This window comes from Erithacus rubecula (genome assembly GCF_903797595.1).
Source record: "Erithacus rubecula genome assembly, contig: SUPER_Z_unloc_3, whole genome shotgun sequence".
Lineage (NCBI taxonomy): Eukaryota > Metazoa > Chordata > Aves > Passeriformes > Muscicapidae > Erithacus > Erithacus rubecula.
The window spans coordinates 215,774-230,819 of NW_027635944.1; the positions used below are offsets into that span (position 1 = coordinate 215,774).

Consider the following 15,046-nt stretch of genomic DNA (forward strand, 5'->3'; position numbering starts at 1 on the left):
ACTTCTGGCCTGCCAAAGGGAACTGGTTGGATTAGAATGTATGGCTTGATTCAGGATACATAAAAAAATAAATTAGTTGGGTTCAGAAAGAAATGGTGGATATGCATCAACAATTCCTCTTGGAGAGAATTTGTTTGTATTGTTTTAATCTTAAAACTAATTCCACTTAAAAGAAAAAATCAGCAAATAATGGTGTCTGCAGGGGTCCTATTCTTGCATGTGAACAGGCTTAAAAACCTCAGAGGCATAATAAACAGGATTTTGGGGGTAAAGAGAAGCACCATTTACAGTATTTCAATTGCAACTGCTATTTCTTCAACATTTCCATAACTAGGGAGTTGCGGCCAGCATTGTGATATTTTGCTTCTGACAGGGTTTTCTTAATTCTTCTCATGGAGCCATAAATGGCAGAAACAATGAGGGCTTTGTTTGTGCTCTGTATGGTGTGACTGGGAATGCATTTGCATTCTGTGAAAAAAGAGTTTTGTTTTCTCAAGGGACAGTTGCAGTTGATGCTGGAGAACTTTATGGCCCGTGGTGTTGGAAATTAACTGTCCTTGTATAAGAGGGCCACTTAATTAACACTTCCAAAATTATATGCACTTCAAAAATAAAGGCTACCTGTCTGGCCCTGTATCTTTGGAATGCCTTGCTGGGAGGAGTGGAGGGGCAAATATTTCAGGCAGTTCTGGCCCCTCACAGTCCACATCAGCATTTAGAGAGTATAAAATACTGTTTAATATTCCCCAGAAGCACTCTGTAGTTCTAATAATGTCTTTTGTCTCTGGATTGCAGATATAAATGAATGTGAAAGCAGCCCCTGTGTCAATGGTGCCTGCAGGAACAACCTTGGGTCATTCCACTGTGAATGTTCCTCTAGCAGCAAGTTGGACCCTACAGGACTGATTTGTATTGGTGGGTATTTCCTCCTTTCATTTTCCCTTTTTATAAATAAAGAAATATATATACATACACAGAGAGAAACATATATTCTACATACATATAAAAATGTTGGCATCCTTTGAGGGTTCTTTTGGAAAAACAGCAGAATGCAGATTTTATTGGAGTAACATTCATCAATGTTTTTTTCCCTTGCCTTTCTAAGAAAATTCAAAAGGATTGCAGTCTTCTGTACTTCCCAGGTGTTCATAAGCTGCCATTATTTCATATTGTTTGTGCAGCATAATTGAAATTATTCTAGGATATGTGCCCCAACAGTGTCATTAATAAGTGGCTGTCATTGTTAAGTGGGTGATGTTAATTTTAAATGTTACTTTTGTTTTCAGAAGGATTTGTTTGGCATTTTCTATTCGAATTTCATGCCTTGTCAGGATTTTTTTAAGATGGAATAATGAGTGCAAAGACTCCAGTTTCTGTTTAACAGTGGAATTCTTCCATGCCTTAATGTGTTTTTTAAGTGAATGTTACTTTTGTGCCTAACTCTTCTCTTATATTTCGTTGTAGCATCACTGGCTGGTGAAGTTTATTATTGTTTTTGTAACTTTCATGTTGTGCTAATTTCTTGATATAACCACACTATCCTAAGCTTTTTGTACCTCTCATTTTTAATCTTGTATTCTTACATCCAAAGGGGCCCAAGTTCACCAAGAGCATAATTATAACAGTGTTCTGGATTCACTTTGCAAATGGTTTTAGTTCGAATGTTTACAACATGATGTCCCATTTGGCCTGAATAGCAGTGATAAATAACATAAAATATAAACAAAAAACCAGTTGAGTAGTCAGATAAAAACTGAAGAACAGGATCCAGCTACATACTGTGAGCCTAATCATTAGTCTTTCATGTTGACAAAAATTGTCTTGGGAACCATGTTTTCCCACTGCAAGTGTGAATATGTTAAGACAGAACGGTCAGAAGGAGAGTTTATGCAAGACATACACATTTTTACTGCTACAGCCCAGTTTTTCCACCTTGGCCAAAATTTCATTTGCACTGGAAGCAATGAGAGGAGGGCAGGAAGGGTTATTGAAAAGTGAGTGAGGGCCTGGAGAATACAGGTAGCTTACTGTGTGGAAAAACTTAAAGATGTTCTTATCAAATGTATTCTATTTAAAATCAAGTTGATTTTCCTCCATTAGTCCTGTAGAGAAAGACTTGTATACTGAATATATCTCTCTCTTTTTTTTTTTTTAATTAGATTGCTTCTGTAAAGCACTGCTATAACAACAGATACCTTATTCCTAAACATAAATGAAGGATTAAAATAATATTGAGGTTTAGTATTTTTTTGTGTTCTGCATAGGAATGATCAAAGTAAGGTGATGTCTGATTCTGACAAGTTTGTGGTTTTTTTTGCTTTAAATTTGCTCTCATGTCAGAACCAGAATCAGTACCAGATTATTCAGCAGAGATGTGAGATATTTGTCTCTGTCTGTGAGCTTTCCTGGGCAGAGAGAAATGTCTTGCTCAAATTACAGGCAGAATAAAATTCACAGCAATTGCACTCAGATTTAAGCTCAGACCTTCAGCAAACGAGGGTAGAAAGTTCTGCAGGTAAAATATAATGTTTCAGCAATGATATTGACATACTGTGCTTGCCCATGGGCAGCTTTTGCAATATTAGGACCATGCTCATGGAAAGAAAAAAAAAGAGGAATTGTTTTTTAAGCATACTTGAAGTATAAAAGTTTTTTATTGCTATTTTGGGAATTGCCCATGCTTAGGGATACTGCCATTTGTGCTTTTTGAAATACACACTTCACATACTTTTTAGGCATATTCTTAGTCAAGATTTGTGGAGTTCATCCAGTGCACAATAATAGGATGCCATCTGCCTGTAGTATGCATATATTCTTCTTCAAGTCAGAATCCAAGAGATAAGAGCAACAGAAGGAATGCTTTGATGTTGGATAATAACTGTTTCACCAAAGATTTTTGTCTGGACAAAAGAGACAATGCAAAATAAAGGAATAGCCTGAAAAAGATCAGCAGACTGACAGGATAGTGTGGATGCAGCTAGTGTGAACAGAAGCACCTGCTTATTTGTAGAATTTAAATAATTTTTGAGATACTGGTTTTGAGTTTTCACTCCTATAAAGTTGGCAAGTTAAAGGAAATAATGTTGAGCTCTCTATTTATGCACTTGTTCAAATATGGAGCTCTGTCCCACATGTTTGAGACCAATGTTAACCTAAACAATACAACTATTTTACACTTAACTGTTAATGAAATACCCTGCCCAGCTTCTGGGCCTGATTTCACTCACATTATTGGGTGAAGTTTTTTCCCATTGCTTTAACCAAAGAAAGGCTGTGCTCCCTGTGATCCACATATTTTTTAACATGACAGCTTGGTAGAAAAGTTGAAGACTTTTTGTTTGGAAGAAAATAAGTTTGGAATTATTCTGTCTTTAGCACATTGTTCCTGAGCATGAGATACTGAGTTTTTGCACATACAGTGCATGTAAGTTTTAAATCCAAATCCTATTCTCCTTTCATTATCCATCAAACTAAATTTCTCTGGGTCACTTGCTTAGCCTTGAATTCTGAATATGCACCTTCATTTAAGCCCTGCCCAGGCTGATCTCCTGGTTTGGGTCTGACCTTACAGGCTGCTTTTTCTGTCTGATCACCAAGGTTGTTGCCTGTCTCAAGAAATGTTGTGGCATTTGAGAGTAACCTTGTAAAGGTAGAGAAGTGTAAAGGTAAAGATAAAACCAATTACCTGATTCAAGATCTGACCAGCTGTTCAAAGTGAAGCCAATGCAGCAGCAGAGCCAGACCCCTAAGATAATATAGAACAGTCCTACCCACCACATTTTATTATTTTTTAAATTTCCTTACAACCTTGAAGGCTTTCCTTCAAAAATGATAAGAACACCTGCATTTCAGAAAGGGTTCAGGCCTTCAACCTGGGAAAGGGAGTCCCAGGATGGGATGTCTGATTTTGTATGTTTTAGATGGATCAGTGACTTGCTGAATTAAATTAATAAATCCACTGCAGTAGACATCTGGAAGACCTCTGCAAGCTGTGGGACCTGGATGGTAAAATGCCCTTTACACCAACTCTAAACTAAAATGTGCATGAAATTACTCTTATGGAAGTTTTTTCTTTTAAAGAGAGCCTGTGCTCCCTTGGTTGGTACTCTGCCTGCTGGTGTCATGGATGTGGCCTGCCAGCTCTTCTGGCTGTGACAGTTCTGTGTTGTTTTTGCTTTCTGTTCTGCTGCAGACAGCCTGAAGGGGACTTGTTGGCTCAATATCCGAGACAGCCACTGTGAAGTCAACATCAATGGTGCCACGCTGAAATCTGAGTGTTGTGCTACCTTAGGAGCAGCCTGGGGCAGCCCATGTGAACGGTGTGAACTGGGTATGCTCCAATAGCCTCCAACTTTTGGGAGAAGGGAATAAGTATCACTAGTAGATCCTTATCATCTCTGTATATTAAAAACAAACAAACAAACAACAAACCAAAAAACAAAAAACAAACCCCACCCCCTAAAAAACAAAACAAAAAATCCCAACTAACCAAACCAAACAAAAACCACCAAAATGGACCCACCCATCCCAAAAAACCTATGAGAAGTTGTCTTCTTTAGAATTTATCTATCTTAGACTTGTAATCTCCACCATCAGAGATCATTCTAATAACTGTGAAGCATGCCAGGAAATAGCATGTGAATAGGCCTCTTAATGGCTACAATATGTTTCATCTCCACAAGGACTGGGTATTGACTGGGATAGGGAGAATAGAACTAAAACACTAAAGTGAAATATCTGGTAAAATTCTGGACTGCTTTTTATATTGTGGGCTGTTAACACCTTTTTTCCCAGCCCTTTACAAACATGTAGCTTGTGTACCATTATTGATTGCAGGAATCAGCATTTCAGGGCTAGTTATGGAAGCTGGAAGCAGCAATGCAAACTGTACTCTAGTTTATGGCAAAAATAATGATCCCCTTAAGGTTTGAAAAATGCCACTGGCAGCTGAACTGGTGTCAAGATGTTTTAGCCTCTGATTTTTAATTGGAGCAGTAACTGTGGACACATGTATCCCCTCTAACAAGCAGAGTGCAAGCAGAATTCAGCAGAGCTCTTAACTCTGCACTCAGCAGTGCAGCAAAGATATTCCTTTGGACTTCAGGAAGCAGCATGGTGAGGTTAGACTGGTGAAACTGATCAAAATCTAATCAAATCTAGACAGATGATTACTTCAGATTGGGTATGTTTGGGGCCTGAATTTCCTATTCTGCACGTAGTTAAATTACAGTAAGATCTCAAATTATTACATGATGCTTCATTTTACATGCATCTCCTAAGGTGATCTCATTGCTCAGATCCATTATTAAGCTTTGATGGGGAAAAAAATTTGCTGATAATTGATGATGCTACAGTTTTAAATCTTCAGGCCTCTTAAAGGAGTTTTACGTTTTAGCTACATGTGAATGCAGAGACTGATCTGATTAGATGCTGGCAATTTCATGAGAAAGTAATGGTCTAAGATTTAATTTCCTCAGCTATTCACTTAGTTTAAACAGCATGCATGAGTCAATGCTTTTCTTGATTGAGGCTAGAGCAGCCCCCACCTTACACCGTGAAATTACTAGCGAATTCTGAAGCTAGATGTGTTTTAAATTTTTTTTCTCCTGCCTTCCTTTCACTTAAAGCAGTAACAGTGTCTTTTTTGGCTTGATTCCAGACACAGCTTGCTCAAGAGGATTTGCCAGAGTGAAGGGTGTTACCTGTGAAGGTGAAGTTTTGGCTTCTTACTCAAGACGTCACTTTTCCCCGACCCCCCTTTGAAAACGTGATAAAAGGGGATTTATTGCGTAGTTTCCTTCCTGTCACTTAAAATTCTCCACAGAGCTGTGGCTCTCCCCTTGCAGCCAGCAGGTAACTGAGCCCTTTGTGTCCCCACAGACGTCAACGAGTGCGAGGTTTTCCCGGGGGTTTGTCCCAACGGGCGGTGCATCAACAGCAGAGGCTCCTTCCACTGCGAGTGCCCCGAGGGGCTGACCCTGGACGGCACCGGGCGAGTCTGTGTAGGTAAGAGCACACCCCACGCCCGCAGCTGTGTCCCACAGCTGTCCAAAACCCTTCTTCGAGGGGCTTGAAAGAAAGTGGTTTGTTTCTGAATTATCCCAGATGATGTGTTGCTCAGATACCAAATATCTGTGCCACTTCAGAAAGGAGCTGTTAGTTCCCTCGAGGAATGAGTTTGTTTTGAGGATTGTTTTTCCCTCTGTGCTGTCAGTAGGCTGTGCTAAAGTGCTGTCCCTGCTCTGACTCCTGATCACTGGCCTGGGTGATGGACGGTGAGCACAAATATGCTGGTGTAAATCAGTCTCTTTTTTCGTTGTACAAGCCAGTGTGTGTTTTTTTTCCTGATATTTGGGTACACAAGATTTTGCCTGCACACTTGGTTGATTTGTATTCTGGTTGACCTGCTTTGCTGCTAATGAGATGGACTCTTGAGTATCATAACCATAACTAACTTTTCTGGAAACCCTATTGTGTTCTCCTGCTATTGGTATTACAGTAAGCCTACAGCAGTCAGCATTTTTTTTTTTTTTTTTAATCTGAATTCAATACACTATTGAATTAATTAATTCAGTAATATAAGTATAGGGAGGAATTTTTTTCTTAACCACAAAAGCCACAAAAGGGTCATTTAATAAGTCAGAATACCTGGTGCAATAAAGAAATACATGTGTCTGTCCCATCAAATAAAAGAGTCATTCTATAAGTGAGAGCACTTGGTACAGTAAAGACATACAGGTGTCTGCCCTGTCAAATACACACAGAATCCTAAAAAACACAAGTCATGTGAGGGTAAGGATGTATCTTGATATTGGGAGACAGCAACAGAAATTCTTGTACCTTTATGTGGCACAAGAAGGACACAGAAATTTAACTATAATGCAACATTAGCAACTTCAAATGGCTGAACATTGTGCAGAAATGTAGAGTCTTGAGTAGGAACTGAGTGTTAATGTGTGCTTGTCTACTGCCAGTTGACAGGGGAGATCTAAAAAACACAAACACCATGGAAAGAATGGTCTTATTTTACTAAGAATACAAAGGCAACACAAAAATAAAACAATACATTCAGTAAAACTACACTCTTGGCTTTAGCAACAAGCAAAAGTAAACAAGGGAGTGCACCTAATTGTTACTTTATGGGAGAAATGATAGTGACTGAGAAAGATACATCACCAATTGCCTAAATACCATCATCCAGATCCTCAGTGCCTGTGGAGCCTCATTCACAGCGAGGATCTGCAGAACCCTTCCCAGCAACTGGGAAAATCCTACTCAGTGTGTCCACCCGTAGCTGAGGTCTCCAAATTCACCTCCAAAGTGAGTCCAGCTTTTATAGGCCCAAATCACCAAGTCGAAGTGCCCAGATTATATATTTTTTAGTGCATAAACTCCTGGATTTGATGGCTTGGCCAGGGCTTAGGCCTCAGCTTGAAGGGTTTCCCCTAAAATACCCTACAAACAGCCCTTTATTCACGAAGAAACTGATGCCTTTTCCAGGGCTACCTAAAAGCAGAGGCCAGACAAAATCGAAGGAATAAAAATTTGGTATATTTATTGAAGGGCCTTCAGGTACATTTTGGGCAGACAAAGCCCCCCAGGGGCTACACCCAAAAAACTGACAGCAGGTCATAGGTTTTCACACTTTGATAAGCTTGATCCATTTGTATATTGGGAATTAATTTTCCAATTACAGCTCCAGGTAATGAGATAATTTACCCCAAGTTTGCTCCCCCAAGTCACTTTTATTTACACTTCCAGGGCCTGAGGCAGTGAGGAGTCCTTGATTCCCAGCCCAGAGATGAATTGCTGTGTCTGCCCAAAATGGGAAAGCAGCAGCCAGCAATGAATATGGAGTTTGGAGTTATACACTAATGATGTATTCTAACTATGCTTCAGTGCAGGATTATATAAAATACAAGTGCAGGGCTGTATGAAATATATAAATATATGAAAAACATCCAAGGTAAAATCCTAAGGCATTGATGGCAGTTAGGAAAGTTTCTTAAAATGGCAAATCTTTGTGTAGATGAGAATAAGACAAAATTAAGAGAATAAAAGCACCTGTTTATTGAAGGTCTTCAACAGGTACACCTTGGGCCTCTGAGGCCTTGCCCAAGATGGACAGCGGTCACAGTTCTTTACACAATTAAAAGTTCATTTTTCCAAAGCTTCCATTTACATATCATAATTGGGGTTAATCCTCCAATTACAGCTTTAAAAAATAAAGTAATTTAACCCAAGTTTGCTCCCTCCCCTAACTCACTTTTTTTTACACTTGTGGAGCTGAGACAGTGAGTCCCCACTGTCCTTGAGTTTCAGGCCTAGAGAGGAATTGTTTTTCCTGAATAAAATGGGAGAACAGTAGATGCCAGGCTATGGTGTTTTAGAGCCATACACTAAAGCAGTACAGGATCTGAAAAGTATAAAAGCTAAATCCTAAGGCATCAATTCTGAGGATGAGCTGTGGGTGCATCCAAGAGGGTAACCTGAAGAAATTCTGAGTTTGAGGCTGCATGTCAAGTGTACTTCAGAGATGGGATAAAGATATTCTCTGCTTTCATAGGAGCATGAAAGGTTATGCAGAGCTAGCATAAGCATCTTTATCATCTATTTTTAGCTAAACAACACTGATGGTGTTAATCACACAGTGCCCAGGACTCATCTTTTAGATCACCTCCAGCTGAGGCCTGCCGCGCAGGCACCTCCTCAGCAGAGAGCAGAGGGGCAAACGCCTGTTTGTTGTTGTGGGACGCAGATATCCGCACGGAGCAGTGCTTCCTGCGCTGGGAGGAGGAGGAATGCGCGCAGCCCGTGCCCGGCAGGCTCCGCATGGATTCGTGCTGCTGCGGGCTGGGGGCGGGCTGGGGCCCGGGCTGCCGGCGCTGCCCCGCGCCCGGCTCCGAGCGGCACCGCGCCCTCTGCCCCCGCGGGCCCGGCTTCTCCTACCGGCGGGACCTTCTCACCGGCAGGCCCTTCCACAAAGGTGAGCGCTGCTCTTCGCTTCCTTTTCGGGCCCGAGCGTTAATGGGGTTGTAAAGGAGAAGCGAAGTCTCGATATTCAGCAAAATGCAGGTTGCTTTGTTTTATATAGGCGGAGCAAGCGGCGCTGGGGAGAACGTGCTTCCCACTCCATGCTTCCACCCAACTTGGGTTGCAGCTGCTTTTTATAGTATTCCTTTTTTTTAATAGTATATAGTACATAGTTTTCCTTGTAGTCATCAATAATTGTCATTGTTTTGTCGCAGTAATTCTGCAAGGTAACAGGGGTGGTCGAAGAAACTTCCAAACTTTGTAGCTCATCGCACAATTGTCATGGAACTATCTGGTCTTGGTAGATAAAAAACAGAAGAAGTGTGAAGTCTGATCTGTAGCAGATAGTTTGTGATTGATCACACAAAGGCAGGAAATCTGATTCTGCAGAAAAAAATTTCAGACTATGGAAAAACCTTTTGGTTTGTTTTTTTTTCTTTTTTCTCTTACAAACTGGTATACACAATATTCATAACAGGGGGATTTAATCAGAATGGGTTTAATCATATATTTCCGTTTATCTAGGTCCATGTTCTTTTTTTATTTTAAGTATTCTGGTTTATGCAAACTCCAAAACTTCTATGATTAACACGAATCATTTATCAATTATCACAATGGTGGGTGCTTCCCTTGGCGTGTCCTGAGGGAATTCCAGGGTTTGAGGCCTCTTGCTGCCAGTTTGAGAACTGGGATAAAGGCATTTGCTTGAAAGAGCTGATGGCACTGATGCCTTGGGGTGGCTACCTAGAACGGAAGCTGGAAATTAAGAGAATAAGACAAAATTAAGAGAATAAAAGCACTTGTTTATTGAAGGCCTTCAACAAGTACACCTTGAGCCTCTGAGGCCTTGCCCAAGATGGACAGCGGTCACAGTTCTTTACACAATTAAAAGTTCATTTTTCCAAAGCTTCCATTTACATATCAGGGGTTAATCCTCCAATTACAGCTTTAAAAAATAAGGTAATTTATTCCAAGTTTGCTCCCTCCCCTAACTCACTTTTATTTACACTTCTGGAGCTGAGACAGTGAGTCCCCACTGTCCTTGAGTTTCAGGCCTAGAGAGGAATTGTTTTTCCTGAATAAAATGGGAGAACAGTAGATGCCAGGCTATGGTGTTTTAGAGCCATACACTAAAGCAGTACAGGATCTGAAAAGCATAAAAGCTAAATCCTAAGGCATCAATTCTGAGGATGAGCTGTGGGTGTATCCAAAAGGGTAACCTGAAGAAATTCTGAGTTTGAGGCTGCATGTCAAGTGTACTTCAGAGATGGGATAAAGATATTCTCTGCTTTCATGGGAACATGAAAGCAAAGGGTGCAAAGTCTGAACTGGGTAAGGAGAAGAAAGAAATTCCTGAAAGGAGAGGAGCTCTGAATTACAGAAATAACACTAAATGTGCACATCTTTTTTAGTGCTTTGCAGGAGGTGAACTGATCATCGGATGGTCTGTGAAGTTAGTTGTTTTAGATACAGGCATAAAATATCTCTAAATTTTGACCAGGGCTCTCTGAGAGATCGAAGAAGGATGGGTTCTTTCTCTGGTGTGCAAAACCAGTGAGTGATTAAAAGAAGAGAGTGTTGTTGCATTATGATCATGAGGCAGTGACAATAAGAATCTGCTGTGATAAAGGAGTAAATAAAAGTATTTTTTTCCAGTTTTTGCTAGCTTCATCTCCTGTAGAGCAACAACAAAACAGAATAGGAATTTGTTAGTATTTCTTTTTTGTTGTTGTTGTCTTCTTTTCTTAAAGATATATTCTGAAGCGTTTGTCTTGGAATATTTTGAGTTGCTTGAGAAAACTATAACAGATTGGACTCTGCTTCACCATAAATAAGCTCTGATTTTTAGGAGTTGTTACTCTCAGGCAAAACTCTTGATTTTTGTTGGTGATTTACTATAGAAATAAGGAAAATAACAACAACAATAGCAACAATAACTTCATCAACATTTTTATGATATTTCATAGATCTTGTTTAGGCTGGGATCCTCTGAGGTTTGTCTTCCAGTTTCTGTTTTTTTATTTGGACCACTGTTGTGTTCCAGTTGCAGAAATGCATGGGAGGTAGATATTTACTTCATAGATGATGATTCTCAGTAAAGGGCATTGCCTCAGCAAATAATAATCACAAGAGTGTAGGAAAATCCTTGTCCTGTGCAAGATCCTTTAACAGTTTGTGTTACCCAGAATTGAGGGTAACATTTGAAACGTTTGAACCTTGAAACATTTCACTTGATATTCTACCAAAGAGAAAAAACCATTTTCAAAACTGAGCTCCAGATAAAACTCAGTCTCAATATAACCAGTTAACCAAGAAATAGTTTCACAAGCTGGCTCAGGAATGCCAGGAATATTATTTGTCTTACAAAGCAAACTTAAGTACAATACACATATCAGAATTTCACTTCCAAGAGCATCACTGCATTGCTTTGCTGACAAACACAAATTTTTAATGACTGGTTTGTGGATTGTGTAGCAAATGAAGAATGAGGCAGGGAAACATCTCAGCTCCAGTCAATTCTCCAAGGATGTCCCTCTCACCCAAACCCTGCCTTTTATGCTCAGTGCAATTGGTAAGAAGGAACAGGAAATTCCCATCAATTCCACATATCTTTGTGGTTATGAATGTTAATTTTTTTTGTTTTATTCCTAGATATCAATGAATGTAAAGTGTTTCCTGGCATATGTATGAATGGTAAATGTAGAAACACAATTGGAAGTTTCAAGTGCAGATGTAACAGTGGATTCACTTTAGATATGGAGGAAAGAAATTGTACAGGTGAGTAAGCCCTGCATGTTCTACCATTTTCCTGGAATAGTCCTGGTTAAAAAAGAGCTGAAAAGACCAGCTCCTCCAACCTGTTGTGGCTACAGGGAGCCCAGATGAGATTACCTAGCACCCTGTCCATCCTGGAAGCATCCAGTGATGGGGACTCCACCACATCCCTGGGGCTTTTTCAAGGAACTTGCTCTTGTGGCATAGCTTGATGGTCTGAAAACCTAATGCCATTAATTTGCTTCCGTTTCTAAGAGCTTAATCTTTGGACAGAATGGTCAGCAATCTCAAGTTTCCCTTTAAGAAACTGGTAATTTAATAAATCCAACATTTTTAGCATTTTAGAATTCGTGTTTAAGATGCTCAGGACATGCTGTATCAATACAACCTTAAAATCAATAAAGATCACCAGCAAAGGCAAGTTTGATGTTCTAATGGGGGGATTATTTTAATTTATGTTTCCTACTTACTGGTCATTGTATTACCAAATGAATTTAGAGACTGCAAGTTAATTTTCATTTAGATTTGATGTCTGAGAACACACAAGGGCACCTCAGCAATTCTGACACCAGTGCAACATGAACTCAGGAGGATACAGACATATGAGTTTAATTTACGAGTTTAGGATTCTGTTCTTTACTGTCTGAAAAATCTGAAGATAAGCTTGTCAGTTCTGTGGCTGTGAGAGCTTGGATGCCTGCATTGTGGGTGGCTCTGTGTGAAAATGAAGGAGGTTTTGTTACATGCAGGCGTCCATGAGTGTGTCTGAGTAATAACTACAAAGTGTGGGTGGTAAAGCATGTTCACTGAGGTTGGTCTGGATGTTAGTGTTGCCCTAACTGGTGATTTCCTTGTTTTTATAGTGATTGCATTGATGAAGAATGCATTTAAAAAACTTTATTTCCAGACTAACCAGAACAGGTTTGAAAACTCCCTGCAAAAGTTTTTTTTCCATCTGTTCCGTGGTGATGAAATTATTCCACTGAGCAGCTGTAGAGAAACAGGTTTTCTTAAATAGATTAGTTTTTTTGCTTGCTTTAAATCAGCTAGAATTTGTTTTATAAAGCTTGTAGGAGCCCAGATATTCATTAATATCTCAGATGTACTGTGTGGGTCTGACTCCTCCACACATCTGTGAGGTTTGGGTGTCATCACCCAGCAGACACATGGACAGTGGCACAAACTCCTCTCCTGCAACCCTGACCTGTTTCACTGGATCAATCCACATTAAAATTCCTCTTTAGATTTCTGACTCACTACCAGTGGGATTTAAAAAAAGCTCTTCTGTCTTTTCTGCTATAGTTTTCTCCTGCAGGTTTCATTCAAATTTAACTAACAAGACAACCAGTGAACTGTAAATCTAGCTTTGATAGGAGCTAATTCCTAATGGAAGGGGGATATGCAAGCTTATTACTGGATAAATATCTTCATCATTATCAAATTACAATCAAGGGTACTGTAGTCACAGAGTCAGTTAATACCTTTGTAAGAATGATATCTCAGAATATTTACACTTAGTTATTTCCTTAATCTAAACTTAAATTACACTTCATAGAAGCAAACTTGTTACATAGTTACTATGACCTGAGAGCTCTGATGACACAGCCTTACAAATCCTTCATGAACTGTTTCAGGTAATCAGATGTTTCTATAAGTAATTAATTTTTCTCTGTTGATTTGCATACTGTATATGGTTTCTGTAGACTGAATTTATAGTGATTTTTTTTTTCTGTGAGGAGCAGAATAACCTTAAACCCAGTTTGATTTTTCTACCTCTCTACTGCTGTGAAACAGACATTGATGAGTGCAGGATCTCCCCAGACTTGTGTGGAAGTGGCACTTGTATCAACACTCCTGGCAGCTTTGAGTGTGAGTGCTTTGATGGCTATGAGAGTGGATTTATGATGATGAAGAACTGCATGGGTAAGTCTTGCCAGGATGCCCTGGAGCCTTCATTTACTGTGCAAAGCCTGGCTGTTCTCTGAACTGCCACACTGAACACTTCAGATGTGTCATTATTGTGTCCACATCAGTCAGTTTATAGAGACAGATAACTGAATTAGGTATATAGTCTTGCTTGTTCTTTATATTCATTGCTTATATCCTTATAAGACACCTATTCTGTATGGATATTTTAGAATAGCAGCAACTCTTCACACAGTTAATTTAAAAACTGCTCATGGGGTACCCCAAATATTTGGTAAAAAGAAATAGAAATCTGGAGTTTCAAAAGCAGCATCAATCCCTTTTCATTGCTTCTTCTAGGACTCAAGAAATTCTCACAGCATTGCCTGAAAAAAAAAATACATCTCTTTAATCTGTTTAAAGTTGTAAGAATAGGTCTGGAGACACTAAAAGGGGTCTAAAAGGCTACCTTAAAAAATCTTGACTTAGTCTCCTGTCACCTTTGCTTGTTTTCTTGCAAATTGTGATGCTTTTAGACTTTCCTGGAAGCCCAGAAGTGTGAGTGCATCCTTCACCTTGAACATCTTTTGTTTGTATATCTCTCTGTCCACACCTGTAGTGTTAGCTGGTTCTATCAGGTTTGTGAGTCAAATATTCAGTCTGCCTTTATGACTGTAGCCAGAATATTCCCCAGCCACACCATTGCATACACAAGAAGTACCAAACTGAGGAGTCATCTAGGTCAAAACTGAGACTCAAACATCCACTGTGATTGCATCCACAGACAAGAATTTCACTGCATACATTAACAGGTGTCTGGTTGCCTTGAGCAATTAAAAAAAAATATACATCACATTAATACATTGTTCTAAAGGGTAATATCCAAAAATTTGCTACCTTCGTTTGTATCCCATGTTTTACTGAATATCTAACATTAAATTATGAATTCCTGGGGTTTTTTTGAGAGAAAAAATACCCATCTTTAGAGTTAATAAAGACTGTAGTTTTTGTTTGTCCTGTTGTGCAGCGTGAGTAAATGAGCAACACCATGGAACAACTGTTTCGTTTTGTCACTTGTAGACACTGGGAATTGCTTTTCTCCTTGTTGGCCCTTTTGTATGCCCATTTTATACCTGCATGTGCTGGTTTCCTTGCAGACATTGATGAGTGTGAACGCAACCCTCTGCTGTGCAGAGGTGGCACCTGTGTGAACACTGAGGGGAGCTTCCACTGTGACTGTCCCCCAGGGCATGAGCTGTCACCATCACAGGAGGAATGCTTAGGTGAGTTTCAACTCAGAAAATCATCCAGTTTGAGGAACAGTCAGTCCCTG

The 15,046-nt window shown here is 39.6% G+C and overlaps 1 protein-coding gene across 1 annotated transcript in view; it reads left to right on the forward strand.

The window, feature by feature from the left end:
- The window catches only part of LOC306814893 (fibrillin-2-like), a gene marked incomplete at both ends in the record, with an annotated part of 115,840 nt that overhangs the window by 59,679 nt on the left and 41,115 nt on the right, over nucleotides 1–15,046 (forward strand). Inside the window, 8 exon segments of the mRNA XM_079331388.1 lie at nucleotides 796–915; nucleotides 4,193–4,330; nucleotides 5,660–5,710; nucleotides 5,881–6,006; nucleotides 8,759–8,986; nucleotides 11,686–11,811; nucleotides 13,603–13,731; nucleotides 14,871–14,996. Of these exon segments, the coding sequence (XP_079187514.1) occupies nucleotides 796–915; nucleotides 4,193–4,330; nucleotides 5,660–5,710; nucleotides 5,881–6,006; nucleotides 8,759–8,986; nucleotides 11,686–11,811; nucleotides 13,603–13,731; nucleotides 14,871–14,996 (1,044 nt within the window).